Below are 26,170 nucleotides of genomic sequence, written 5' to 3'. Positions count from 1 at the left end.
TAGTCAAAATTTTAAAAATTTGACCGAATCTTATCTAAAACATCAAATATTTGTGACAAAAAGAGTACTAAGAAATATTGTAAACCCTCCGATGCCCATACAGATGGTTGGGAGTGTGCCATTGTTTTTTGCATGCATAAATGCAAGGGAATAAATCAAAGGAAACTGCAAAGTTTCTTTAAGCCCCCTGCACTGCACCCCCTGCATGAAAGGGACTGGAGCATGGAGGTAAAGAATGGCATTCTTTTGCAGGATGCTGCCCCAATATTCAGAGGTATCTTGGTTGCTTTCCTTTTCAATATCCATGCATTATCTGGTCTGGTTGGCTTCAGACTTGAGACCTGAATGTGATGTGTGCATCTGCTGCTGCTGTTGTTCACCTTCACTCCTCCCCAAGGAGGAGGAGGAGGAGGAGGACACTGTTGGAAGCAAAAGTGCATGCATGGGCTGTAGCTGCTGGCCATTTGCCATCATCACCTTAATCAAAGTTGAGTCATGAGGGGGTGCTGCATGGAGTGGATCCCTAGCTAGTTCCCTTTTCCATTATTACACCAATCTTGGATCCTTTGTGACATGCATGCTGACACTTCAGAGTCAGGTGATGGTGTTGCTTGGAGCAGGACATGTAGACGTTGGGGTTTCAGGATTGCATACAGTTGATATATGTCAAAATGGTTGGGTTCAGATCTCTGTATTTTCCATCTGATGTGTCAGAATGGTTTATAGATGGCGCTCCTGAATTTGGTTATTATCTCGGAGTTTAAGGCTTCAAATATCTATGATGATATAGTATTAATATATTCACTGTAAATTGGAAACTCTTAAAGATCAAATAAACTAAAAATCAAGAAGATATTGATCTCGTGAAATTCTTAGAGATAGACTAAACTAAGAACCAACGGGGTATTGGTTATTTCCACTAGACTCTGATGTTTGTTCTTCATTTTTCCCATATTTGGGTGGGTATTAGATTTTTGCTATTAACACTTGTGAATGGGGATGCCACAAACAATGGTACAAGAGAGATTCCCATGGAGAATCTTAGGGATTTAGCAGAGCTCCTAACCCCCTGAACTACTTATTATTCCACCTAGACCTCCTGACGTAATCATGTGAGATAATATCTGTCTTAGGATGTCCCCCCTGCATATGCATGCTATTGACAAAAATCTTAACATAATTAGGTCGAGCCAGCTCAACTTCAATCTTGAAGAAAAAAAAAGTAAAAGTAAGAATTGTTAGGCCATGCATGCTCGACTTTTCTTTGACAAAACTGAAGAAACAAAACAACAGAATAGACACTTTCCAGAGCAACACCAAGCTCTCTGGGAAAAAAGGACCTCATCTCCAAGCATGCATCCCAAGAGCATCATACTATATATGCAGCCAGTGTTTGATCAAAAAAAGATTGCAGCCATTGTTCCTCTTGATTTGGAGCTGGAACTCTGCCCTCAACAACCATTGCAAAAGTCCAAGGGAGCTGGGGGCTAGACTAGCAGCCAGGAACTAGCCAGGCATGCTTAAAGGGGTTGGTGAAATAGTACTGGTACCTCCCAATTAGCAACAGCCCTTCTCTCTCGTCTCTCTCTCTTCCCTGCATCACTCATGAGAGCATGCTATTGACCGACACCTCTCTTTCTTGTCTGCAGCTGTTGACTACCCAAAATTCAAAAGAAAACAATCTATCTAGTATCTATCAGCTCCAAGGATGGTTCATGGTTGCATGCAAGATGAAAGATCATGACACACTCTTCACACTTACATTGACATATAAGTGTGTATGCCCTATGCATTTCAGCTCTTCAGAAAACTAACTCTCTGAAATTTTAAACACATATACATATATATATATATATAATATGTCCTATGATACTGTACTGTACTGTACCATGCGCCATCATGAATTAGTAGATACGCCAAGAAGTACTAGTAACATTGTACATCACAGGGCTTTATATTGTTGTCTGTCTTCACTGATGCAAGCAGAGGACAATGGTATATATGCATGCATATGCATGCACAATTACTGGAGGATATAAACATATACATGAAGATCAAGGGCTAGCTAGAAACACATGTAAGGATTATTTAAGGAGATGTACTATCTAACCGTTTTGAAGCCAAGAATATAGTGTACCAAACCCAGATTTATGTATACTGAAACACCTTTTCTGTGCAAGTGACACTGTAACTACAGTATATCCACTGTTTGTACGCATATCCAGACGTACGTATATGCGGCATGCATGGCTACATCATTGGGGTTATAAATGTGTGCGGAGTAGAGAGAAGACAAATATACAAAATCTCGGTGTACATGAACATGCATGCATATGCATGACCTTCTCAGATAAGTATAACCTTGTTGCACTATTGCCATGAGAGATCAACATCCAGGAACAGTTATAGCAGCAGGCACATGTTCCACTCCCTCCTCCCTTATGGCCTATTTTTTTTCAAGCTGTTTCTAGTTGTGTTTCTATAAAAAGTTCAGAAGTTCGAAGTCTAAATAAATAGATTTGCTAAAAAGTAGTTTCTGAAAAAGTCAAAAACCTATTTCTGAGGAAATGAACTAGAAGCTGAGAAGCTAGTTGAGAGTAGTTTTTTTGAGAAGTAATGTGCTGAGAAGTCAAAAAATTATTGTAAAGTCCAATACCTAAAATCCAAAATCAGCTTTTCAGAAAATCCAAAAGCACAATTTTTCAGAAAAATCAGAAAGCAGAAGCTCAAATAAACATGCCCTTAACCTTTGTTTATTTCTTACTTCTAATTTTGATTCTGCTGCTACCATAAGTAACATATTAGAAGTCAGAACAAATAGGATTCAAGAGAAATGGCTTCTCCAAAAATCTACTTTTAATAAAAATGAATTAAAATTAAGAAGCTCGCTGAGAGATATTTTTCTAATAAGCTAGGTGCTGAGAAGCCAAAAGTTTGTTGTAAAAACCAACATTCTATTTCCAAAATCTGCCTTTTAGACAAAAGAAAAATATAGTTTTTCAGAAAAACCAAAAATCAAAAGCCTAAACAAATAGACCTTAATCTCTTTTCTGAATGATTTATTTCTCGCCCTGCAGCTGCAGAGCCTAGCAAAGCAAGCATTACATGTATAAATTTCGCACATGCAGACTTGAATTGCTTTCAGAAATCGAAGTGGCTGAGCTCAGGCTGATCAGCTCACTTGAATATTGTTTGCATTGAGGAGGCCCTGTACAGTGCCACAACTGTTCTGAAGTGACTGCTTGTGCAGTGAGTATTTGCCTAGTGCAACTAATTAAAGTGACTCTCTACCACATACCTACATATTTACACGGCAACGCTACTGCATGCACCGATGGCGACAAAGGTACTGTGATGGATGATGCAAATCAGCAAATTACTCCTTTCATCTTTTCTTTTGCAAATCAACAAAGGTCTGATATGTTGAACATTGGTACGGCCTACATATAGAACTTTGATCGCTACCATTTATATAAAGATGATAATAAAAACTTGTAAAATTATTATATTACAACAATGCTTTTAATAAATCCAATGATACCATGTACATGTGACCAATCCAAATAGTTTTTTTAAAACCAATGAGTGTTCAAAGTTAGAGAGCTTTAGCCGCACGTTTTCTACGACACATACGTGCCGGACATACCGACAACCGATGGAGTATATTGAAGAGAGATTTCCTTGATCTTTTCTTTGGGAGAACATTGGAGAGAGAGAGAGAGAGAGAGAGAGAGAGAGAGAGAGAGAGAGAGAGAGAGAGAGAGAGAGAGAGAGAGAGAGAGAGAGTAGCTACACGGATCCCTATGAGCTGAGGTATGTGTGTAGAGAATGTTACCCATCCAAGAACAAATATTTCTTTCTCCCTTTTTTTTGGTTGGATGTTGTGTAGTGCAAATGTGGGAGGGAGCAAGTCATTCCTTTTGCTTACTTTAAAGCCACGCGCGCACACACAACGCAAGCACAAGCACACTTGCTCACTCACTTCTCCTCCACTTCACACTCCGCGGCTTCTCACCTAGTAAGCCCCGGACCTCGAAGCTCCCAGATCGCGGCAATGGCGGGGCGCATCGATCATTGCACCGCGTACTCCCCAATGATTTGATTCCACCCGATCACCATTGCTAGCATCTATCTCCTTCTCCAATAAGCAAGCTCTCGTTATTCTCCTCTTCTTTAGCTTGACTTCTCGCAATGACTAACAACAACGGCAGCAGCAATGGCAACGGCACGAACGCGGGGGCGAGCGGCTGGCTAGGCTTCTCGCTCTCGCCCCACATGGCCTCCTCCATGGACGACCACCACCACGTCCAGCAGCAGCAGCAGCAGAACCATGGCCTCTTCTTCCCTTCCGTCACTGCCGCCGCGGCCGCCTACGGCCTCGGCGCCGGCGACGCCGTGGCCACCAGCGGGTCGTACTACACGCCGCAGCTCGCGTCCATGCCGCTCAAGTCCGATGGTTCGCTCTGCATCATGGAGGCGCTCCGGAGAACTGATCAAGATCACCACGGTATGTGCAATGCAAACGCGTAGTACCAAATCAATGTGTCGATCCATTTCTTGGTTTCTTGGATTCGTACGTGGATCATATGCATGTGTTGTGTGATCGATGTGCAGGGCCGAAGCTTGAGGACTTCCTGGGAGCGGCACAGCCACAGGCCATGGCGCTGAGCCTCGACAACGCCTCCAGCTTCTACTACTACGGCGGCGGTGGTGGGGGACACCACCACCACGGCCACCACGGTTTCTTGCAGCCGTGCGTCGACGTGTACGGCGGATCCTCGGCGCCGGCGCTTGTGGCCGATGACGAGGCTGCTGCGGCGGCTGCTGCCACGGCAATGGCGAGCTGGGTGGCCGCGCGCGCCGAGAGCGGCGTTCTGTCTGCCGCGGGGGCGGGGCAGCAGCAGCAGCACCACCCGCTGGCCCTGTCCATGAGCTCCGGGTCGCTGTCGAGCTGCGTGACCGCGGCCCACGCCCAGCACGGCGCGGGGAGCGAGTACGGCGTGGTGGCGATCGACGGCGGGCGCAAGCGCGGCGGCGCGACGGGGCACAAGCAGCCGGTGCACCACCGCAAGTCCATCGACACGTTTGGGCAGAGGACGTCGCAGTACAGGGGCGTCACGAGGTACACCGTACACCCCACTCTCACTCTAATTAACTGCACCTGTTGGTTTAATTAGCAACTGACAATGACATCTGTGGATTAGTGGTAGATTAGCGCGTGCTAATTATAATTAGGTGGCGACATGATGAAATTAAGCAGGCATAGGTGGACGGGGAGGTATGAGGCGCACCTGTGGGACAACAGCTGCAAAAAGGAAGGCCAGACCAGGAAAGGCAGGCAAGGTAGTAACATTTCACAAGCATCTTCTTCACTTAATCCTTTCGATAAAAAATACTTGGCTTTTTGACACGAAACAGTATTCAATGGGTACCTTTTACCATTATTCATTTTTCCAAACCAAGTGTTTTAAAAGTTATTGACAGTCAAAGTTTAACCAAAATTTATCCAAAAACGTCAAGTATTGTGACCGTCACCGGAGAGGGTACTCCGTTACCGATCTGTAAGAGTACAATTAATTAATTAGTGTCTAATTGCGTTGGTGTTTCTTTGATAATGATGCTCTGGCTGGGGACGGATTGTTAAAACTATCTGCTCGTCGTCTGCAGTTTATCTCGGTAAGTGATACACTCTGCTTCAGTCTGTGCACTTGTGCTCGTACATGAATGCATGGTAAAAAATGTTGAGCTCTGGTAGGGTAAAAATTTCTTGACCTGCCTGCCTGTGTGTGTGTGTGTGTATACTAGGCGGGTATGACATGGAGGAGAAGGCGGCGAGAGCCTACGACTTGGCGGCGCTCAAGTACTGGGGCCCCTCCACACACATCAACTTCCCGGTAATAATCCAGCTGATTGATTGGTTTTACCTTGACAGCCATGGTAACTTGGTAGCAGCAGCGGCGGTTAAATCAGTTTGGAGTGCATGCATGCAGCTGGAAGATTACCAGGAGGAGCTGGAGGAGATGAAGAACATGACAAGGCAGGAGTATGTGGCTCACCTCAGAAGGTGGTACACTCACACCTTCTCCGATCCTCATCCTCTAGCATATTGTATCTGCTCTCCTGTCGGCTCGTTTCATATTGTATCTTCAGTTCTTCTTATTAATATAATTAGTACCTCTCATGCCGGTTCTTTTCATATTGTATCATATTGTCATGCGAACGCTTTGGCCTAAGTACTGTAGTAGTCATCGATCTGAACACTGGAACGGCTGCTGGATATTTTGGTGCAGGAAGAGCAGCGGTTTCTCACGGGGCGCCTCTATGTACCGAGGAGTCACAAGGTCTGATCCGAATTTAGTATTTGCACTTACTGAATGTTTTATAAGAATATCAGCTACTGCATCGATCTACGAGCAGATGCATGCATCCATTTACCTGCTACTGAATGGAGTATGTGTTTGGTTGGGGTTGGATGGGCCGGGCATGCAGGCACCACCAGCACGGGAGGTGGCAGGCGCGCATCGGCCGCGTCTCCGGCAACAAGGACCTCTACCTCGGCACCTTCAGTAAGTTTAATTCGCTTCTTAATTTCTACTGCTGCTGTCAGCAATTCAGCATCCGCATTCAGTTAAGCTAGATTCTATGCTCTGCATCGCATATTTGCATTGCATTGCATTGCATGCCTCTGGTCCATGATGAGCGCAGCAATGAGACCCATCGTCCATGGAGATCGATCGATCGAGCTCCTTGCACGTAGTGCAAGAGGCGATGCCGACCGAGGCATGCAGAGGCTGTCATGGGCCGAGGGCACAGGGGGGTGCCCTGTCTGTCGCAATGATCATTTTATTTATACATGCGTGCTAGCTGCTGTTGTGTAGCCCCCAAGTCGCAAGGCTTGCCTTCGCTTTAGCCCCAATGATGCTCCTCCCCTGCCAAAGAATGTCTTCTTGCTTTTTTCCTTTCCTTCTCTTTCTGCATCAGCATGCGTAGAGAGAGAAGAGAAGTAGAGTGAGAGAGAGAGAGAGAGCTTGCTTTTGGCATAAGGCTGGTCTGTCGCGGATCGCACGCGGTGGAGGCTCTTTTGACCAGGGCAGGGAAGCATGCATGTCCACACCACGCCCATCGAATCCATCCGCGCCCGGCCATCATTCCATTTCTTCTGTTCAGATCATTCCTTCATGCATGACTACGTGGCCACATGTGTTACTGACGATGCTGTACGTGTTGCTTCTGCAGGCACGCAGGAGGAGGCGGCGGAGGCGTACGACATCGCCGCCATCAAGTTCCGCGGCCTCAACGCGGTCACCAACTTCGACATCACGCGCTACGACGTCGACAAGATCATGGCCAGCAACACGCTGCTCCCCGGCGAGCTCGCGCGCCGCAGGAAGGACGACGAGGTCGCCGTCGCCGACAGCAGCGCCGCCGCCCTGGTGCAGGCCACCGGCAGCACGGACACCTGGAAGATTGCCGCGGCGATGTCCGCCGCCCCGAGAGCCAACGAGCACAACCAAAGTCACCACGACGTGCTGTCCGGCGCCGAGGCCTTCTCCGTTCTGCACGACCTGGTTGCCGCAGCGGACGGCAACAACGCGGCCGCGCACATGCCCATGTCGAGCGCGTCGTCGCTGGTCACGAGCCTGACTAATTCCCGCGAGGGGAGCCCCGACCGCGGCGGCGGCCTGTCCATGCTCTTCTCAAAGCCGTCCCCGGCGCAGGCGAAGCCGATGAGCCCGCTGATGCCGCTGGGCTCCTGGGCGTCCCCGGTGTCGGCCAGGCCGGCCGCCGTCTCCATCGCGCACATGCCCGTGTTCGCCGCCTGGACCGACTCGTGAGTCCCATGACCGATCGTCCCACCATGCACGCGCGCACCTCCCGATTCGTTCTTCGCGCATGCATGCGCGCGCGCGCGCCCGCTGCCTGTCGCTGGTCGTCTTCGCTTAGTTAATTTAGGGTACTTGGATTAATTAGCCATGGGAGATTGATTAGTCAAGCTAGGCGAGGGGAATGAATGCACGGCACGGCCTCCGCTGTTTCCTTCTTCTCCGGCGTCGACCACGACGACGGTCGGGTCCGAGAAGAAGGGGTTTTGTAATATGGAGGCTGGAGACCAGGTGCATCTCCTCCAAAAATATATCCAAAACTAATGCACTACTAATATATATTATAGCCTTTCACTGATTGGTTACTACTGTCTGCATCACATCTCCTAACCAGACCTGTCGAACTGGGTTTGAGGGGTCGGCCCGGCTAGAGCCCAGCTATTTACAGACCGGATTAAGCAAACTGATCATGTCGTGTTGGCTCACGTGTTGAAGTCATGGTTCACGGTATGACCTGTGAGCTACCGCGACAGCTTTGACTAAGCTGGGTATGATTGCAACATGACTATCACACCCGGTTTTTAAGAAAATAAAATAGATATATTCTACATGTATGTTAAGATCAAATTTCCATATATACAACACTTTTATAAGTGATAACATAACAGTGTCATTAAATAACGATAATATTCAATATAAAAGGACCCACAGTTCTTAAAGAAAATACTAAGATAACTTCCAACGGCAGTAGGTCTTCCATCCATCTACAAGCGTTGTCCAGGAGAGCGCCAGCCTATGACATGGTTTTCAGGTCGACGTCCTCCTTGGCCTAAAACTTAGCTCTATCCTCTGGAAGGTCTTCGAAAACTTCGTTTTCTGAGCGGCATTTTAGCTCTATCCTCTGGAAGGTCTTCGAAAACTTCGTTTTCTGAGCGGCATCAAGAAGTTGGGAGAAGGCAAGTGTGAGTACATATAGTACTCAACAAGTGTGAAAAAAATATGATATGTAGGCTTTAAGATAAGAAAAAACTTGACTCAGCTAACTGCAACTATGCCAAACTAATTTAGAACTCAAAAGACATAGCAACCTATTTACTAGGTGATGACTCCAATATTAAAGGAGACAACTCATCGGATTTCATCCGACTACCAGACTCACCATATATCCTATATCCGGCTACCGACTCATCAGGGTTCCACCACCCGACTACCCAAAACCAACCATTCAAGATCCCCACTAATTATAAAGAAGTTCAAGCCTGCTCTTAACCGTGAGCACGGCTGATCGATCAGTTTTACACTCTGTAGAGTTTGCACACTTTACCCACGAGTCGTGATTCCCGTTTTGCTTTACACTTCCGGGGTGTAGAGCCGGGGTATCACTACAAGGCCTTTACAAAGTGCCTCTAAATCCATATGCAACCACTAAGGTTTCACCGCTAACAGGGATTTCATCTACTACATATGTCCTCTCTTGTGCCACTCAACCGTCTAATGGTGCATATAGAATAAGGAGGACATCTAATTATTTGGCCAGACCGTACCTGTCGGAGGGTGAACTCCTATTGCAGGGATCCTGAGGGACCCTTTTTTGAGATTCGACCGGGGGATGATTCTGAATATGTTTGCGGGAGAAATAAATGGGTGTAAATGCGATGGCAGGTGGGGAGGAATGATCTAATGCAGAAAGGAGTAAATGCACTGGAGGGATTTTTAGACAGGTTCGGGCCGCACTGAGCGTAATACCCTACTCCTGTGTGGATGCTATAAATACCCTAAGAATGTCTCTCAGGAATGTTGCTGGTTACAAGAATGTTTGTCTATCCTAGAGCTTCGGGCTCCTTGTTCTTCGGTGGTCTCAGCTTCTATGCTTGTACGAAGATGTTCTTCGAGTCTTGGCGTCTGTGCTCTCTGAGAGTCCTCAAAAAAGGGGTTGTCTTTGTCCGTGCCCGCCGGCTCCCTTAAATACTTGCCGGCAGTAGCGTGCCCCGAAAGGGAGGGCACGAGTTCCAAGGCGCTATAAATGGAAAGACAGTCATCATGGGCTTGCCAGCGTGAAGTGACGGGGGGTTGAAAACGCCCCCCGCCCTGTCTTCGGTCGTCATGATGGCGCTGGCAACGGGCGTCGTCGAGAGAGCCCACTGGGCAGCCACCGAGCGGCTCGGCGTGCCCGTTCGGTTTTGTTCGTCTGACACCGCAGGGCGGCAGGCGGGGCGCCTCGGGCCTTGCGACACTATCCCGAGGCGCGCTGGATGACGCGGGATGGGACCCGTGCATTAAATGTCCTCACGCCCTTCTGCCAGAATGTGGCAGGGACTGACACCGAGCGTGGCAGGAGCAGTTGGAGGTGACAGTCCACACGCCCTCTTAAATGCGGCATCGGGACTTTCACAGGCTGACACCTCACCGCTGGACCCCCAGTGGGGGCCACCGACGAAGGACTTCTTGGGCCGTCGGAGAACCGAGTGCTCGGGGGTCACTGTTCACATCCCCGAGCACTCTCTACCGGAAACACCCTCTTTTGGTCCTCAGGGAACCGAGTGCTCGGGGGCTACTGTTCATGGCCCCAAGCACTCTCTCCTAGAATTGACTGTTCGGGTCCTCGGGGAACCGAGTGCTCGGGGGCCACTGTTCGCAGCCCCGAGCACTCTCTCCCGAAACTACCTTTCTTGGGTCCTCTGGGTACTTGGGTGCTCGGGGGCCACTGTTCATGACCCCGAGCACTCTCTTCCTGGTCACTTGGTCTTCGAAGATCATCGGGGACCACTGTTCGTGGCCCCGAGCGTCCTCTCCCGAGACTTAGTCTTTTCGTACCTCGCGGAGATGATCCCCGCGGGAGGGCGCCACGTGGCAGATTGCTGGCCCGACCTCAGGATTCGGGGACCCCTGGTTCCCGATTCACCGACAGTACCCATATAAGCCTCGTAGTTGCGCTGTTATGCCGGGTAACATGCTTCACAAACCGGTCATTAGGATCCTCCACAGGAACAACCATAAACCTACTATGCAGCACCACCTCAAACTAACCATCCAGTTGGGATCTCTATACCATGTTAGTACAAGATTACCATACTCAAATTCTTGTTGCATAAACATTAGTGTAGATTAAACTTTGCCCCAACCCTAACAACACTAGCATATCTACCCTTCAATTCCCATAACTCATCAACGGCGACAAAAGATAGTCAAACAAAATCTAGTAAAACCCTAACCATGAGATTACCTATTAGATAAGCATGCATTTAGAAATGTAAAAGCTACACTTTTCTACAATAGGATCAAAGTGTCAAGGACACTTGCCTTCGAATGTGGGTTGATCAAATTCTTCGAATGTCTGGTCCTGCAAGCTCACCACTCCTCGTCTCCTAAAGCAATCGCGCACACCAGAAACAACAAATACAACATCTAATAGCAGAACACAAAATAGTAGCAATGCACTATAAAAAGGTTACTAATGGATAGTATACGTTGCTAAGATTGCGGGAGAGCAAGAATCGCCTAAAATTGAGCTTGTATGAAAAAGTTGTGAAGGTTTTAAGCTATAGGGGCTTTTCTGAAAAGGTACAGGGGCTAAATTGTAAAAATAGAAAGTTCTAGTGATTTATTTGTAAAATTAAGTGACCTATTTGTAATTATACAAAAGTTCATGGGCTAAAAGTAAAATATAGTACTACCATGGGCATGTTTTGTGAAAACAAAAAAGTTTTGGGGCTTAAATGTAAAATGACCTAATTTCAGAGAATAAGAGGATTTATTTTTGTGTTGAAAAACCTATTTATTGCGTCATGCTGACCTTATCCTGTTGACCGGGCTCGGGTGGCTGATGTGGCGGCTTACGTGGCTGCTGACTCGGCTCAGGAGCTGACGTGGCGCCTACGGGGCTGCTAACTGAGACGGTGGACCGACGCTGTGGACTGGGTCCACTGGTGTATGGTAGACCGAAGGGGTATGGGTTTGGCCGATCTAATCTGGGTCGTCGGTGGACAATCTAACAGCTCATGACTGTTGGGGAGGATTAACGAGGCGACGATAGAGTAGCGGCGGCATCGCCTCGGGTCTCGCTGGAGCTTCGCTGGAAGAACGCGAAATCGAGCTAAGACCTACCAACTACTACGGGAGATAGTGCAATCGAACGGGAAGGAGGCGGGAAGTCTCACCGAGGGCTTCACGACGGCCAGAGAGGTCTCTGCTATGGTCGGCGATGGAGAGATGCGGCGGCAGAGGTCGGAGCTTGATGGGATCTCGGCTACGGCGGCAGAGGAGTGAAATTGGTGGGCGAGGAAGTTTCCACGGGGTCCTGCGGTGCCGAACAGATGGTCAATTGGCCACGGGATGCGGTGGTTAGGGCTGTCGACGGCGAGGTGGCGGTGGGACTTACCGGCGCTCAGCGGGAAGGCTCGTGCGGCGGCGGAACAGCGACGATAAGCGGTGAAACAGGGTCCCCGTGCTTCGGCGAAGCTGAAGGCGAGCTCGGGTGCGTTGGGGAGGGTTCAGATGCGGCGAAGGAGTGCTCGGTGACGGCAATGGCGGCTCGGCGACGAGTGAGAGAATGCGGGGTGGGGGCGCAGGGGCTGCCAGCGCATCTTAAAGCGCAGAGGGCGTGTGTGCCGTTATGGGGAACATGGGCGCGAGGGGTTGAACGTGCGCCGGTGAAATCGGGTGAGGGGCTGAACGTGCGCCAGTGAAATCGAGCGAGCGGCGCGGCGGTTACGGACGCGAGCGCGGAAGAAGATGCTGACAGGCGAGGCCCGGCTGTCAGTGAGAGGGCGCGAGGAGGTGGGCTGGGCTTCACGAGCTAAAGAAATGGGCTGGGCTGGCGCCAAAAAACGAACGTCACAATGCCAGGTGGTGCCATCGGTCCGAGCACAATAGCGGACCTTGTGTCAGTCCAGCTGGCCAATTTTACTCCTAGCTCCTGCAAGGTGCATGCACAACACGGCCTGATTGACTTTTTGGTATAAATTGATATTTGGCACTAAAAAGATTGGCCTTCTAATTATGATATCACTCATGTTAATGTAATGCATGACTATTTAAGTCAATAACTATGAACAAAGTGATAAAAAAACGAAGCTATTTTTTATAGTGGAAAAAATTAATTGGCTCTGGCATGTGGATCCGAATGCAAGTGCTATTTTTTTTAAAACGAGCATGTGACTAGCTGTGCAATGTTCTCTGGGCCTCAACTGGGCTGGCCAGAAATGAGAGAGAAAGGGGGGTAGTGTGGCACTACACGGATCCTGCGTGCTACAGTAGCAGCAGCACGCAGAACATGAGCACGATGGCACACGCGAAGAAGAATTCAACAGTGAATCTATAACATATATTATCGAGTTAAGATTTGGAGCACTCTCAGAAGTTCGGGTACTGTAGCAACTGTAGCCGTGGGCCCCACATATATGTATGTATAGATATACGGATACACACATATATACATATATGTATACGTATACATATATATATCTCTATGTGTATATATATATACATATACATATATTTACACATATAATATAATTTTATTTTCGGGAAATTAAAAAATATCAACAGGAATATTAGTTATATTGAAACATCGACTGAAATAATCTAAAATACAAACAAAAATATATAAAACTCAAAAAATATGAAATAAATTTTTTTAGTTTCATATTACTATGTGTATGCATGAAAATACTACTATTTTTTCTATAATTAAGTGAATATGTTAAATATTGATAATTTCATAAGTAAGTATTGAGATATTTTAAATTGGTTTCTTTTGTCATGTTATGTGAAAAAAAAAAACAGCGCGGCGCAAGCGCGCCAATTCGCCTAGTGAATCTGCACCAGCCGCGAACCAACCAACCTAAATGAATGGATGATCTCAGCCGATGACGATCACAGCTGGCCCGTCCTGCCTGCCCTGCAGCACCGGGCGATCACGAGGCTGCTCCTGCACGTCACGGTTCAGAGCTGCAGCCACTCGCCCCGTCACGGCGTGACCCATACACAGCCCATGCCCATCATCATCATCTACCCCCCGTGCAATCGCAATGGCGATGGCAATCGATGCTGCCAACAAAAGTGGCACCCTCTCGTATCCATTTCTGCTACTGCTGCTGCCGCCGCCGCCGCCATGACCGTCCGTGAAGCAAATGCAAATGATCAAGAAAGAGATCCTGCAGCTAAGCTGTATGCACAACACTCAGCAGCTACACAGGGATGATTCTTATCAGGGTGCTTTCAGACCCATCGACTAGATATATCGGTGAAAGCAGCTATGCCGGTGAAAGCAGCTATGCTGCAACCTCACATGAGCATCGGCAACTTGATACAAAAGAATTGTGAGGCCTGGAACAGCTAGGCGAATTTACAAGCCAAGAAGAGAGCTATATCTGCTGTGAAGAGACTAATCCTCAACCTGGTTGGTATTCAGTTCCTAAATCTAGATCCTATCCCTCGGCAAAGCTACAAGCCTACAACACCATCCATGACCATGATATCGCCGTTCATGCCTACAGTTTATTTGACGTCCTCGCCTATGAGATCGAGGCCGACCATCAAGAACGAGATGCCCTGAAACAGGAGGAAGTAGAAGTGCATCCCTTGTTTCGACAGCCAGCTCCGAGCCGCGGCGGTCAGGAGCAGCAGTGACAGCGCAAGCTCCTTCTTGTATATTCGGTTGTACTTCTTCCTGGGCTCCTCTCTGGGAGCAGGCTGCTTCGGCATGGATTGCTCCTTGATAGCTGCCGGCGTCGAGCATGCTTTGTGTTGCTTCCGCTCCTTGGGCGCCAGCACGATGAGATCACCATCCGATGACCGGCCCGATTTCTTGGTCACCACCCACTCGTAGGCGCTCCCGAGCTGGAACAGGCCGGAGATCATGGCGTTGAACTTGGTCACGGACATGGTGTTCTCGAAGAGGAGGTATGGGATGATGAATGGGAAAGATTTCGGCGTGGGCAGGATGTTGAGGAAGGACATCAGGCCTGGGATGTAGCAGACGACCCAAACGGGGAGCTCGGCTTCAGGCACAAACATTGTCATTGGGAGGATGATGCAGAAGAGCGTGAAGGAATAGAAGGGCAAGATGAGCTTGCGTAGCAGGAAGAAAAGGAAGATCAAGTTGGCCTTCTTCCAGAATGCAATCTGCAACGGACAAAGCTACTACATTAGTAAACACAGCTACAATACTTGAGAACAGGCAGCTGATTCCCCTAAAAGTACAGTTACGAAATGAACAAGACGATCGCCAAAGCTTTTTCGATAAATTAGAAGTGATCTAAAATGAAAAATGTGTACACCCTTCTGACATTCTGAAAACGTATAGAACTAGAATCTGGTAGAGTTGAATTCAATAGGACAAATTTACGGGTTTGGTGGCATATGTAATCATCACAAAGAAAAGTTAACACTACTGGTAAGCGCTGATTATGGAGCGGGAACCGAGCAATTGGTAATACCTTGCATCTAATGATGTCCGGCAAGCATAGCCTAAACAACTGCATTGGGCCTGAATGCCACCGGTGCTGCTGCTTCCTGTAAGCCTCATATGACTCTGGCAACTCACATTGGCACTGCACAAAGATGAAACAAACTCCTTAGCACAAATATTTCAGATTAAACACTATGATCCCAGCAAGCAATTCGGCATGAATCGTACCTCCACATCGTTGAGGAAGACGAACTTCCAGCCCTTCAGATGCGCACGGACCGCAATGTCCATGTCTTCCACCGTTGTCCGCTCCATCCACCCACCTGAATCCTCCAACGCCTTGATCCTCCACACCCCAGCAGTGCCATTGAACCCAAAGAAGTTGATGAACACCCCGTTCACCTGCTGCTCCACCTCAAAGTGGAAGCACAGGTTAATGTTCTGCAACCGTGTCAATAGGTTCTCGTCCTTGTTCACGAACGTCCATCGCGCTTGCACCAGCCCCAAATCCTCATTGTCCTGCAACCAACCAATCCAGCATAGCACAGTCAAAATGCTACCAATCCGCACAATTCACATGACCCAAGTACTGAATTCTCCTCAATTTACCTTAAATTGCGGCACGGTGCGCTTCAAGAAGTCAGGGTGGGGCTGGAAATCGGCATCAAAGATCGCCACATACTCATAGTCCTTGACATAGCTGCAGCTCATCGCGGACTTGAGGTTACCGGCCTTGTACCCCTCCCTGAGCACGCGGTGGCGGTACACGATGCGCGCCCCATACTGCTGCCACTTCTCCACCTCCTCTTTGATCAATGCCTGCGTGATCAGGTCATCGGAGTCGTCCAGCACCTGCACCAAGAAGTTGGACCTCGGCCAATCCAAATTGCAGGCCGCCGCAATTGACTGCCGATACACCTGAATTGAACAGAGCAATAAACAGCATGATAAAAAAAAACTGTTTTTTAAAGGAAAAATTGAAATTTCAGGTGCAATCGCAAGTGGCAATGCTGCATCGTCACCTCCTTCTCGTTGCACATTGGTATCTGGACGAGCACCATGGGGTAGTAGCCGGCGTCGGGGTCCTCTGCGTCGGGCAATGCCGGCGAGACGGGCTTGGGCCTGATGCGCTTGAGGTGAATGTAGACGCAGCCGAGGCTCTGGATAAGGCGGTCGGCGCTCTGGACGAGGAAGAGCACGACGCAGGCGTCGGCGAGGAGTTGGAGCGGCGGGGCGACGTAGGTGGCGCGGAAGCGCACCCAAGACGCGTGGAGCGAGTCGAATGAGACGGCGGGGGCGGCGAGGCGCCGGCCATTGACGTAGGCGGCGAGCTCGACGGCGAATAGGAACAGGGACAGCAAGAGGAACGCCTTGATGAACGCGTAGAACCGCGACCGCGGCGCGGGCACCCCGCCCTCCTCCTGCTCCTCTGCAGTGTCCGAGTCCGTCCGGCCGGCCGCGATGCGGCGCCGCGCCGCGCCCCCGAGCGCGACGGCCGCGGAGGCGAGCCATGCCAGGCATCCGGCGGCTCGGTGCGCCTTGAGCAGCAGCACCCAGGTGATCTGCTTGGCGTTCTTGCCCCTCCTCCGTCTCCACCCGCCGGCCAAGAACTCGTCGTCGTTGTCGATCTCGGAGATGGACCAGTTGGGGTTCTCCATCTTGATGACGACCGGCGTGCCGGGGTAGGCGTCGCCGCCAGCGACGACGGCCCTGCCGCCCCACAAGCCGCTCCACGGCGCCATCGACGGCCGGTTCAAGAACCCACCCCCGACCGAGGTCCCGCCTTTGTCCCAAAATAGCACGCCGAGCCGAGCACAGTCAGTGACACACACTATTCTTGGGGCTCCCCTTCTTTTGAGCTCCCCCAACTCCAACGCCGATCTCTGTGCAATGCAAGCTTAACAACTGCTGCAATGCAATGAGAAGGCGAGGCAGGAGATGGACGAAGAGGTGACGAGTGAGAAGTGAAGAGGAGACGGGGGAGAGACAGAAGGGTACAAGACAACGATTTATTTATCAAGTTGGCGTCAGCCAGTCAGTCTGCAGTCGAGGGAGCCAAATCAAATTTTTTTATTTGCCGCCTAGTCATTAACACAAATGATCTAATGTTTTATTGGTACGATTGATATCATAATTAAAGAGTTAACTTTTTGAATGGCAAATCATCAAATTATTCGCCATCGAACATCTTCTAGTCTGCCATTGAGCGTGCATGGTTTTATTTTCGAATTTTGGCCAAAATCAAGTTGGCGTCTTCCAGTTTTGCCATTGAGCGTGCATGCTTTTTTTTTTTCGAATTTACGCCAAAATCAAGTTGGCGTCTGCTAGTCTGCGTGCATGTTTTTATTTTTGAATTTTGGCCGAAATCAAGTTGGCGTCTTCCGCTCTGCCATTGAGCGTGCATGTTTTTATTTTTGAATTTACGCCAAAATCAAGTTGGCTTTTTCCAGTCTGCCATTGAGCGTTCATGTTTTTATTTTCGAATTATAGCCAAAATCAAGTGGCGTATCCATTTGATACGGGAATTAATTGAGTGAGATTTGTAAGATTTCGTGGTTTAGCCTTTTACTACGAAATCTTAAAATCAAGTGGCGTAGTAACTTTGAACGTGACAATGTTACGGGATTGTGGATCGCCGAGTGAGCTGGATCTTGGAAATTGTGATTTCGTACTCCTTTAATCGTTAAAATCTACATCTACAGATTTTGCTTTCCATTTTTCTCTTGTATCTACTTTTGCTGCCAGCTTTCTCGTGGTGAGTCGTGATCGTCTCACGTCTTCGTGGATCTCAAGCTCATTTTTCCATTATGGAGCAAATTCAATTGATATCTCTAGCTGGCTGAATGGGACGGGCTTAATGAGTCAGCACGTGGCTCGCTACCGTAGGTATAGTCTAAATATGGCATGATCTATTTAAAATTATATCAGATTAGTATGGTAAGATCGGTTAAAAATCGGGTCGGCATGACACAACTTAAGACACGATCCAACGGCACAACACGATTTTAGAGTTATGACTCTTTTTTCCCCCTTCCTATGGTTTTGTTATATTGGTTTTTACCTAGAAAGGTTTTTAATGAGACAGCTAAAATATTAATAAAGCTCATTATTTAATTATAATATATGTGACTGTGTCTATGCTTTTCCTAATTTTCCTTGAGTTTTTAGAATTTTCTTGATTTTTTAGTTTTCTAGATTTTTTTTAAGAGCCACAACAACAACATATGCTTGCCTAGGGCCTTAGGTCTCCTCCCACTTGGCTGTGTCAAAGATGATCTGATGGCACATGTTGTTGCCTCCCTCCAACTCGACAATGGCGAAACTGATCCCTTCTTTGTCGGGTTGGCTGTGTGCTCGGTGTTAGGGGGGCAGCAGCATCTACCTGGTTGGTGTTGTCGGTGCTCTGTGCCCGCTAAGCTTCTCCTTCCCTACTGACACCCCTTGGTCTAGGTTGGCGATGGTTCTTCCCTCTTATGCTGGGCCAACTGCGATGACTTAGGGGCTTCTTTGGGGTGGAGGAGGGGGTGAGTTGTTGCGTGGATGGGGTCTTGGCGTCTGCTTCAGGCCAGGCGTGGCCTCAGCGAGGGTTGCATGGCACGTGCCACCTTTTGTGCAGGTTTCCAGGGCGGGGAGCTGCGAGCGAAAGCTTTGCCCGGCTTGCTGGTGCTAATTTTGTTGATGCTCTTGGGCACTATTCCCTTCCTGGAGGCGACATTATCGCGTCTCCTCTATCCTAGATGCTTCTTCGAGTGAAAACCTTGTCTGGGTGTCCGGAAGGGAGACAACGGCATTGATGTCTTTACCTTCCTGAAGACGTCGCTTCGAGAAGCCCTTGCTCTATTCGTTTGAACTATTGGCTTCTTCTGTAGGTTTATCCTTACGTTCTCGTTTCACGACAACTCTTCATTCTGGATTAACACTTCACGACAGCAATTTGATCTAATGCGTGCTCCTCCGAAGCGACACGGTGCCGACTTGTGTGACAGAGAGGTGCGGTGTAGGAGTAGGGTTCTGCCAACTGAGTCGTGAGGGAAACAGTTGATTTATTGGTTAGCGCGCGAGTTGAATTGGGTTGATCTTGTCTGTTTTCTGGTGCTATTTGGTGTGGATGTAGTTCTGTTGGAGTTGGTGTCGTATTGTCGTTTTAAGGTTGTTTGCCGAATTATCTCTAAAATCTTGTATCTGTTAAGATTTTCGAATCCAATTTACCTTATATATATATTCGGCTAGAGCTCTAACTCACTGTGATTTTCTGGTGCTTTTGCAATATCGTCAGCTTGGTTCTACATGTCAGACCATCTCATCCTCGCCTCCTTCAGTAACACTCATTCCATCTTCTCCCCCAGCTTTCTCTCCCTTTGCATATGGCTGCCTCTCGCCAGCACCAGACCCCGATCACCTCCCTCCAAGTTACCTTTGGTCTGGCTTCTCTCCTTACATCACGGCGACGCGACGAGCCATTGGTCGGCGGCGGTGTGCCGAGAGAAGGTGGTGGCTTGCAGGAAAAAGGAAGGCGAGATGACGGGCGGTGCAGTGCCATACCTTGCTATTTTACATGGTTTTCAACACATCTGATGAAAATTCAACAGAGCGAAGGGTGCGATGATGAGACGACTAAAAGTAGTGCATGCTCCTCCTCCCTTGCTGCGATCGATGCCTGCCTGCATGCACAGCATCGACCAGCGCGTGTCGAGGCAGCTGAATGAACAAGTTGTAGCAAGGGCACGTACCTTCAATGTTCCTGACGAAAGCTGCAGCCTTTTTTTTGGCCCGGTCCTCCTCACTCCTCTACTTGACGTGTCGCCCTCGCAACTCCTACTCCAGTTTCTTACATCTGTCGCCCTGCTGCATCGTCCATCTGCATTCGAGTCTCGTGAGAAGGATGCAGATGCACTGCCACTGGACTGCACAAGCTAGCTTGCTAGCTTGCCAGTTGGACAAGACCATGCATGGAGTAGCACTGTAACTCTTTTTTTTTTCTTTACTCAAAATTTGCTGTTTATCTGTTAATAAATTCTAGGAGGAGAATTTGTCGAATTTTTAGCTATTGTTCTCGCGTCAGGATTAGAACTTACCGATGAGATGTCGTTTTCTCCGGTGACCTCCTCATCTTCTCTGGTGAGATCATTGGTTAGGATTAGGGTTTGAATTTTTAGGGGAGGAGGATTTGATGTCCTCTGATTGTAAAATGATGGGCGGGGAGGTCAGCGGCCAGGTGGTGGTGGTGAGCGGCGGACGGGATGGCAAGACGGTAGGGGGGGCGCCCGTCGGGGTGGTGGAGGACCACTAGTTCGACGGGGTTGGCGACAGGGGTGTCATTTTTTGAAGTGGTTAGTGAGGGAGCAGTCAAGGGCGGTGGCTCCGGCGGCGGTGGCACCATCGGAGCCGGTCGGGGTGGCGGTGGAGGCGGGGGAGCACGAGATCCATCATCGGTATGGAAGAGGACGCACTCGGAGGGAGGGTTAGTGGTGAAGGCGACTGCTGGCGGGCCGCGCCGTCTCCGAGGACTATGACAGCGAGGTGGTTGGGAGTGGCACACGTGGAGACGTGCATGGTGGTGGCGACGGGTGTAGATTACGATCATGAATCCTGGTGATGGCGACGGGTGGAGATTACGGTCATGAATATTTATTTGATGAGTGTTAGTGAGGATCTCCTACAACCGCGCACTATGCACGACCTTGCGCCAGACTCGCCCCATGCACGCGCGCCAAACTCGGTCACCACGACTCGCCTTGCCATGGTGCGGGTGTCACTGCGCGACTCGGCCTTGCCACGGTGCGCGTGTCTCCGCGCGACTCGGCTGGCTAATGACTTCATAGGAATAGCGTAATTTGTTGGTTTCCTTTTTATGTTGTACATGTATAAAATATTTGCTCGATGATCAATACTAGTGCGGTTGATCTCAGTATTCTCCTACATCGTATTAGTGATCGAATAGTCCTCCCTGCCAAATCCGTTTGCTTCATCCTCTTCTGCTGCCATGGCCAACTCCCCCCAATCCCCTTCCTTCGACTCCTTCGGCTTCATCTCCAACGGCGTTGCTCTCCAGCCCGCTCCAACGTCAGTCGTGCAGATGGTGAACATCCGTTCCCATGTTCCTGTGCTGCTCGACATGAACGAGTCCAACTACAGTCAATGGCACTGCTTCTTAGACTCTGTCCTCAGCAAATTCGGCCTCGGCGCACACGTGCACTCCCTGTCGCCGCTGCACCAGTGTGACGCCGAGTGAAGGATGAGCGACCACAACGCAGGGGCGAAGCTACGTTGTAGCTGGTGGGTGCATATGCACCCCCCTCCCAGCTAAAATTACCACTAAACATAGAGACGATGAACAGTAAATGAACAGAAATTTTGTGAACAGTAACCGTGTGTGCACCCCCCTCGATTTGTATCTGGCTTCGCCCATGCCACAACGTATCTACACTACCATCACAAAGGACGTCTTCGACCTCATCCACAAGCTGTGTTCCTCGGCATTCACTGTTTGGAATACCATTGAGGGCCTCTTTCGCTCCAACGAGCTCCAACATGCTGCCTACTTCGAGGCTGAGTTCGACAGTCCCCAACAAGACGACATGAGCATCTCCTACTACTGCGCAAGCTCAAAACACTCGCCAACAACCTCCGTGACGTTGGTCAGCCCGTCTTTGAGTCCAGCCAGATACTCAACATGCTCCGTGGTCTCAACCTCAAGCACTGCCACGTGATTCCCATCATTAGCTCCAAATTCCCATCCCGCACCTTCATGAGCGCCCATCTTACCTACTGTTGGTGGAGCTCCACGAACTCCACGACGCTAAGATGGAAGCCAGTCAGGGCCTCTTCATCGGCCATGACGGGTCCCCTTCCTCAGTCTCTGGACCTGCTGACGCTGGCCCTAGCTTTGGCTCCAACCGGAACAAGAATGGCAACAAAAAGCGTGGTCGTAGCTCCGGCTCCAATTCTGACACCTCTTCTGCTCCCGGCGGCACGGGCAGCGCACCCCAGCAGCGCCACGCCGCTCCTGGCACTCCATGGGCTGCCGGCTACAACAGACATTGATTTGGGCCATTAGATGAAGATCCGAGGGACGAAAATCCGACAGATTTTTGAGCCTTGAATCTGTCACCAGATGACTAGCATAACTTTACTCTTGCCAGGCAGGAAGCTTCATGAGATCTGCAGCACATAGTTAATTGATCGAGATGGCAGCACGGGCCCGCTCTCTCAAGTTGTTGATTGAGTACTCTACCTAAATCACACTGACACTCCTCTAAATTTCATATATTTTAGCAGTTCATCACCCTACGTAGATTCATTCATCCTCGTTTTGCCAAAAAAAAAAACCCCAAAGGGATGCAAGTACAAGTGCTCTCTGATATGTATGCCAACGTGTCTCTACGGATTGGTTTTTGGGGCCAATTGTTTGCCGAGATCGAGGTTGACGGTTTTGAATGTTTCAGATAAATTAATCAGCTTCTAGTTGGGTTCTATGGTGTTGTTAGTACCTGCTAACAGCTAGTTAGTTGCAGTACATGTGACCGTTGATAATGCTGATAAACTAGTGCTCCAATAAAATGATGTATGACAAGAAAAAGGAACAAAAATATGGATACAGAATTCTTTGTCAGGGGTGTCTGTCTGTATGCCTACCAAGCTGCAGGTAGACCGGTTCTCCACTGCAAACGTGTGACATCCAACAAAGTGACTTAGCTTTTTAGGTTGCAACTTGCATGCCATAAGAACAGAGGTAGCTATAGAACATGCACAAGGGATGATGGCTAAAGAGTGTGATCCTTCAGTGATGCATTGAACCCTGTTTTCATTCTTAGATCTCCCTCTCACCCCATTATTTCTGCCCCATGTTGGATTCAGATCGTCTGTCCTGTTTGTGTCCTTTCTCCTGTTGCCAATGGGTTTGCTTTAGGACAGAGAGGCAGACATTGTATGCACTGGGCACGAACTGGGAAAAGGGATGGGATCATGTGAGATGCACAAACTGTGACGACCATACCAAATCATGGATCATTGATGCATGAACTCGATAGAGCTCACAAGTTCGATTCACATTGCAGTGACAGCTGAAAGCATCTTCAGAAGAAGGAAAGCTTTTCGCTTGCTCAGCCGAAGATCATTGCTCTGGCACATAACACATCTGGTTGAGGTGGATGATCAGAGCTTGGGTTCCTAGTGAAGGTAACTTACTAGCTAGCTGGAACAAGAAAAGAGCGTATCTGTTCATGTGAATCATGAGCTGCATGCCAGCATCTGGAATCTGGACCCATGAACTCTCCATGCCAGGTCGTATCGACTATTCAAGCATTTTCTGTTCGATCTCATGTCTCGTGAAAGCTGCAATTGAACCCTGGGACCAGTTGGGCCGGTCCTGGAAGAGCGACACATCAATGTTTCCTCAGGTAATTCATGTCCTGTAACTGCAAGGTACTTGAATTTGTTTCCCCCTTATCATACAACTGAAGTAAGATGCAGTCTATCGTCACCTTTACCTATGTTGTTCTGCGCTCCGATGTTCTGAACACTGAAGAATTTAACAATCAGGCGTATGGGATCTGCTTTGTTCACCTCATGCTTGCATGTATCATGACATGATCAGTTGGCTTGACCTATACTGTTATGATGCACTTCTCTTCCTGAATTTGCGATTCTTTCTATAAGAACTCAAAACTCCTTTCTTGCCTAGTTGTTCCAAGTCCAGCAGCTGAACTCGGATCCGATGTAGAGCATCATGGAAGTAGAGACGAGTGGTTTCAAATGTAATAAAAAATGAACCAGATTGATCTATGGCTTCTCATTGCAACAATGAAACAATACCAAAAAATGAACCAGGTTGATCTATGGCTTCTCATGCAACAATGAAACAATACCATGGATCGAAAAAATGTAAACAAAGTTACTCATCATGTTCAATTGCACCAGGCTGAAGTTGTCTTCTGCCAGTGGGACCAAATCTACTTTAGTACAGGGTTTTATCAAGGTTAACAACATGGTCTACAACAGCTTGTCCAAGGCACGGAGTTTATAGCTTAGACATAACTTATCTTGCGTCGAGGGTCAAACACCATATATACAGCAGTCCCCCCCCCCCCCCCCACACAAAAAAAAAACCCAAAAAAATGTGAACGCATTCAGCAACTTCCGTTTTGCCGTTCTAATTTTATTGCTTCATAAGAATCCATAACCTCTTTGAATTTTGCCTCAGCAACCTCTGCCACACAAACAAAAGAGACAGATTTTGTGCTTATGTATGCATAATGGGCATACATTCGCTTTACATAAAGGGAGCAAGGAGAAAGAATGAAGTGCATTTACCTTTGTTATTTTGGTTTTGGTCTGGATGATACTCCATTGCTTTTCTCCTAAAAGCATTCTGGAATGCAAATCATGTAAAAACAAGGCAGACAGATGGATACTCAGAAAACTTTACTACTTTACGCATCAGACAGGAATGCAAACAATGTAAAACACACATACAGCAAATTTTCAACTGACTATTGAACACTGAAATTTCAGAGTTGGTGAGCACAATAGGGGATAAGTGAGAACTTCAACAGGATAATGTTTTCTTGTGCAACCATGCCTTGTTTATCTGCCTTACTATCCTGGATAAGCAGTATATAATTATTCTAGTAATTTAGTGATCAGGGGATGATTTTTAAAACATATAAACGTATTTACAACTGTCTCCTCCCTCATCTAGCTCATTCTACCATTTAAGAACTGCAGAGAACAACTTAAGAAGGTTCTGTATTTTTTTTAAAAAAAGAGCAGGAAATTTAATTCATTTTCATGTCATGAACTGTCCAGACACAAGACTGGACAGTGAGTGCTTCAGATTATAACAGAACACAGTTGCAAACTTTTAGGTTGTATTCACAATTCACAAAATAACCAGGTACGAGAAGGCACACCTTGATCTCAGCATCTGAAAATGGCTCTGATATTGACCCATGCAATGAAAGGCACAAACTTCTGTTATCAGCAATTATCATGATAGCAATCACCAAAGTTATGTGTGTTAAGTGCATGTCAATACAAATTTAAGGTCAACATAAATGCAACATATGGGATAATAGTACTCAGAGCAGCTGATCAATTATATCTTAGGAGAAGCACCATTGTTTTCTTTAGCCTAGTTGAACCATGGGGGTACAAGACTGGAAGTAAAAACGCACATCGTTCCACATCTACATGTAACTATGTTGTATGATATGCTTGACTTCTATAGATCAGTCATCGGCACCGGTGGGGTAAAAGGACCAATGAATTATAGTGGTTCACAACAAACTAGACTATCATCACATACAACTAAGAAGTACTCAAGTACATATACTTGATGTTGCTTGACATGAATGATTGTAGTATACGTGTCGAGGCCCAACACGGAATAGTGATGTTACATAGTGTAACTCATAGCTTCCCTGGGCATTGATCTGTAACTTGTTCTTTGATTAGCATAAAATGCTTCTGCATCCCAGTACCAGTCATCTCTTCGACTATGCTGATAATAGTTCGGATCATGGCCATCCCAAGGACGATAATCCCGGCATTTACTTCTCTCCTTCTTGAATACAACTTGCTTGTGCCTTATGCGTTCCTCCAGAACAACTAATGTTGGCTGAGGATTAGTTGAAACATATCAGCGTGTAAATACTAAAAATAAAAAGAAAAAAATGAGCGTCTGTCATGGTGACACCAAACTGCAAGGTGGCTCTTTACTTTCTCAAGCACATTTGTCGTATCAAAAATTCTTTTGCCAGATATTTCAGGTAAAAAATGAGCAGGAAATAATGCTGCTCCCCATCAGGCAACTTGAATGACAATGGTTGCTTCTACATTTACGCTTTCCTAATATTAATAACTATAGGTTATCGACATTTGCATAACTTCCAACACAATTTATTAATTACAGGCAACCGAATAATAACAACGCAGT

At 47.9% G+C, this 26,170-nt stretch overlaps 3 protein-coding genes across 3 annotated transcripts; 2 read left to right on the top strand and 1 right to left on the bottom strand.

Annotated features, from left to right (window-relative positions):
* The first annotated feature begins 3,954 nt into the window (after window positions 1–3,954).
* On the top strand, window positions 3,955–8,142 carry LOC133891013 (AP2-like ethylene-responsive transcription factor CRL5). Its single transcript, XM_062331694.1, has 9 exons — window positions 3,955–4,507; window positions 4,615–5,122; window positions 5,261–5,343; window positions 5,668–5,676; window positions 5,806–5,894; window positions 5,991–6,064; window positions 6,291–6,341; window positions 6,490–6,566; window positions 7,237–8,142. The coding sequence occupies exons 1-9, from the start codon at window positions 4,192–4,194 to the stop codon at window positions 7,833–7,835; spliced, it is 1,806 nt and encodes a 601-aa protein (XP_062187678.1). The 5' UTR covers window positions 3,955–4,191; the 3' UTR covers window positions 7,836–8,142.
* Window positions 8,143–14,105: 5,963 nt separating this feature from the next.
* Window positions 14,106–17,200, bottom strand: LOC133891031 (putative xyloglucan glycosyltransferase 10). The gene is made up of 5 exons (XM_062331718.1): window positions 16,257–17,200; window positions 15,844–16,152; window positions 15,463–15,753; window positions 15,263–15,376; window positions 14,106–14,948 (listed from the first exon to the last, which is right to left on the bottom strand). Exons 1-5 carry the CDS (start codon window positions 16,974–16,976, stop codon window positions 14,322–14,324), a joined length of 2,061 nt encoding a protein of 686 aa, XP_062187702.1. The 5' UTR covers window positions 16,977–17,200; the 3' UTR covers window positions 14,106–14,321.
* Window positions 17,201–21,641: 4,441 nt separating this feature from the next.
* Window positions 21,642–22,278, top strand: LOC133891207 (uncharacterized). Its single transcript, XM_062331924.1, has 2 exons — window positions 21,642–21,872; window positions 21,958–22,278. The coding sequence occupies exons 1-2, from the start codon at window positions 21,642–21,644 to the stop codon at window positions 22,276–22,278; spliced, it is 552 nt and encodes a 183-aa protein (XP_062187908.1).
* The last annotated feature ends 3,892 nt before the right edge of the window (window positions 22,279–26,170 follow it).

This window comes from Phragmites australis, chromosome 14, assembly GCF_958298935.1.
Source record: "Phragmites australis chromosome 14, lpPhrAust1.1, whole genome shotgun sequence".
Taxonomy (NCBI): Eukaryota; Viridiplantae; Streptophyta; class Magnoliopsida; order Poales; family Poaceae; genus Phragmites; species Phragmites australis.
The sequence above is the reverse complement of the archived record's forward strand: the minus strand, read 5'-3'. Positions and strand labels throughout refer to the sequence as shown.

Excerpts from the sequence above, each read along its gene's own strand:
- LOC133891013 (XM_062331694.1), top strand. The coding sequence starts at position 4,192 with ATGACTAACAACAACGGCAGCAGCAATGGCAACGGCACGAACGCGGGG. Across the intron at positions 6,342-6,489 it reads ATGTACCGAGGAGTCACAAG|GCACCACCAGCACGGGAGGT; the intron begins GTCTGATCCGAA and ends CCGGGCATGCAG. Across the intron at positions 6,567-7,236 it reads CCTCTACCTCGGCACCTTCA|GCACGCAGGAGGAGGCGGCG; the intron begins GTAAGTTTAATT and ends TTGCTTCTGCAG.
- LOC133891031 (XM_062331718.1), bottom strand. The coding sequence starts at position 16,976 with ATGGCGCCGTGGAGCGGCTTGTGGGGCGGCAGGGCCGTCGTCGCTGGC. Across the intron at positions 16,153-16,256 it reads CAATGTGCAACGAGAAGGAG|GTGTATCGGCAGTCAATTGC; the intron begins GTGACGATGCAG and ends TGTTCAATTCAG. Across the intron at positions 15,377-15,462 it reads TCTTCCTCAACGATGTGGAG|TGCCAATGTGAGTTGCCAGA; the intron begins GTACGATTCATG and ends ATCTTTGTGCAG.
- LOC133891207 (XM_062331924.1), top strand. The coding sequence starts at position 21,642 with ATGCCACAACGTATCTACACTACCATCACAAAGGACGTCTTCGACCTC. Across the intron at positions 21,873-21,957 it reads CAACAACCTCCGTGACGTTG|CTCCAAATTCCCATCCCGCA; the intron begins GTCAGCCCGTCT and ends TCCCATCATTAG.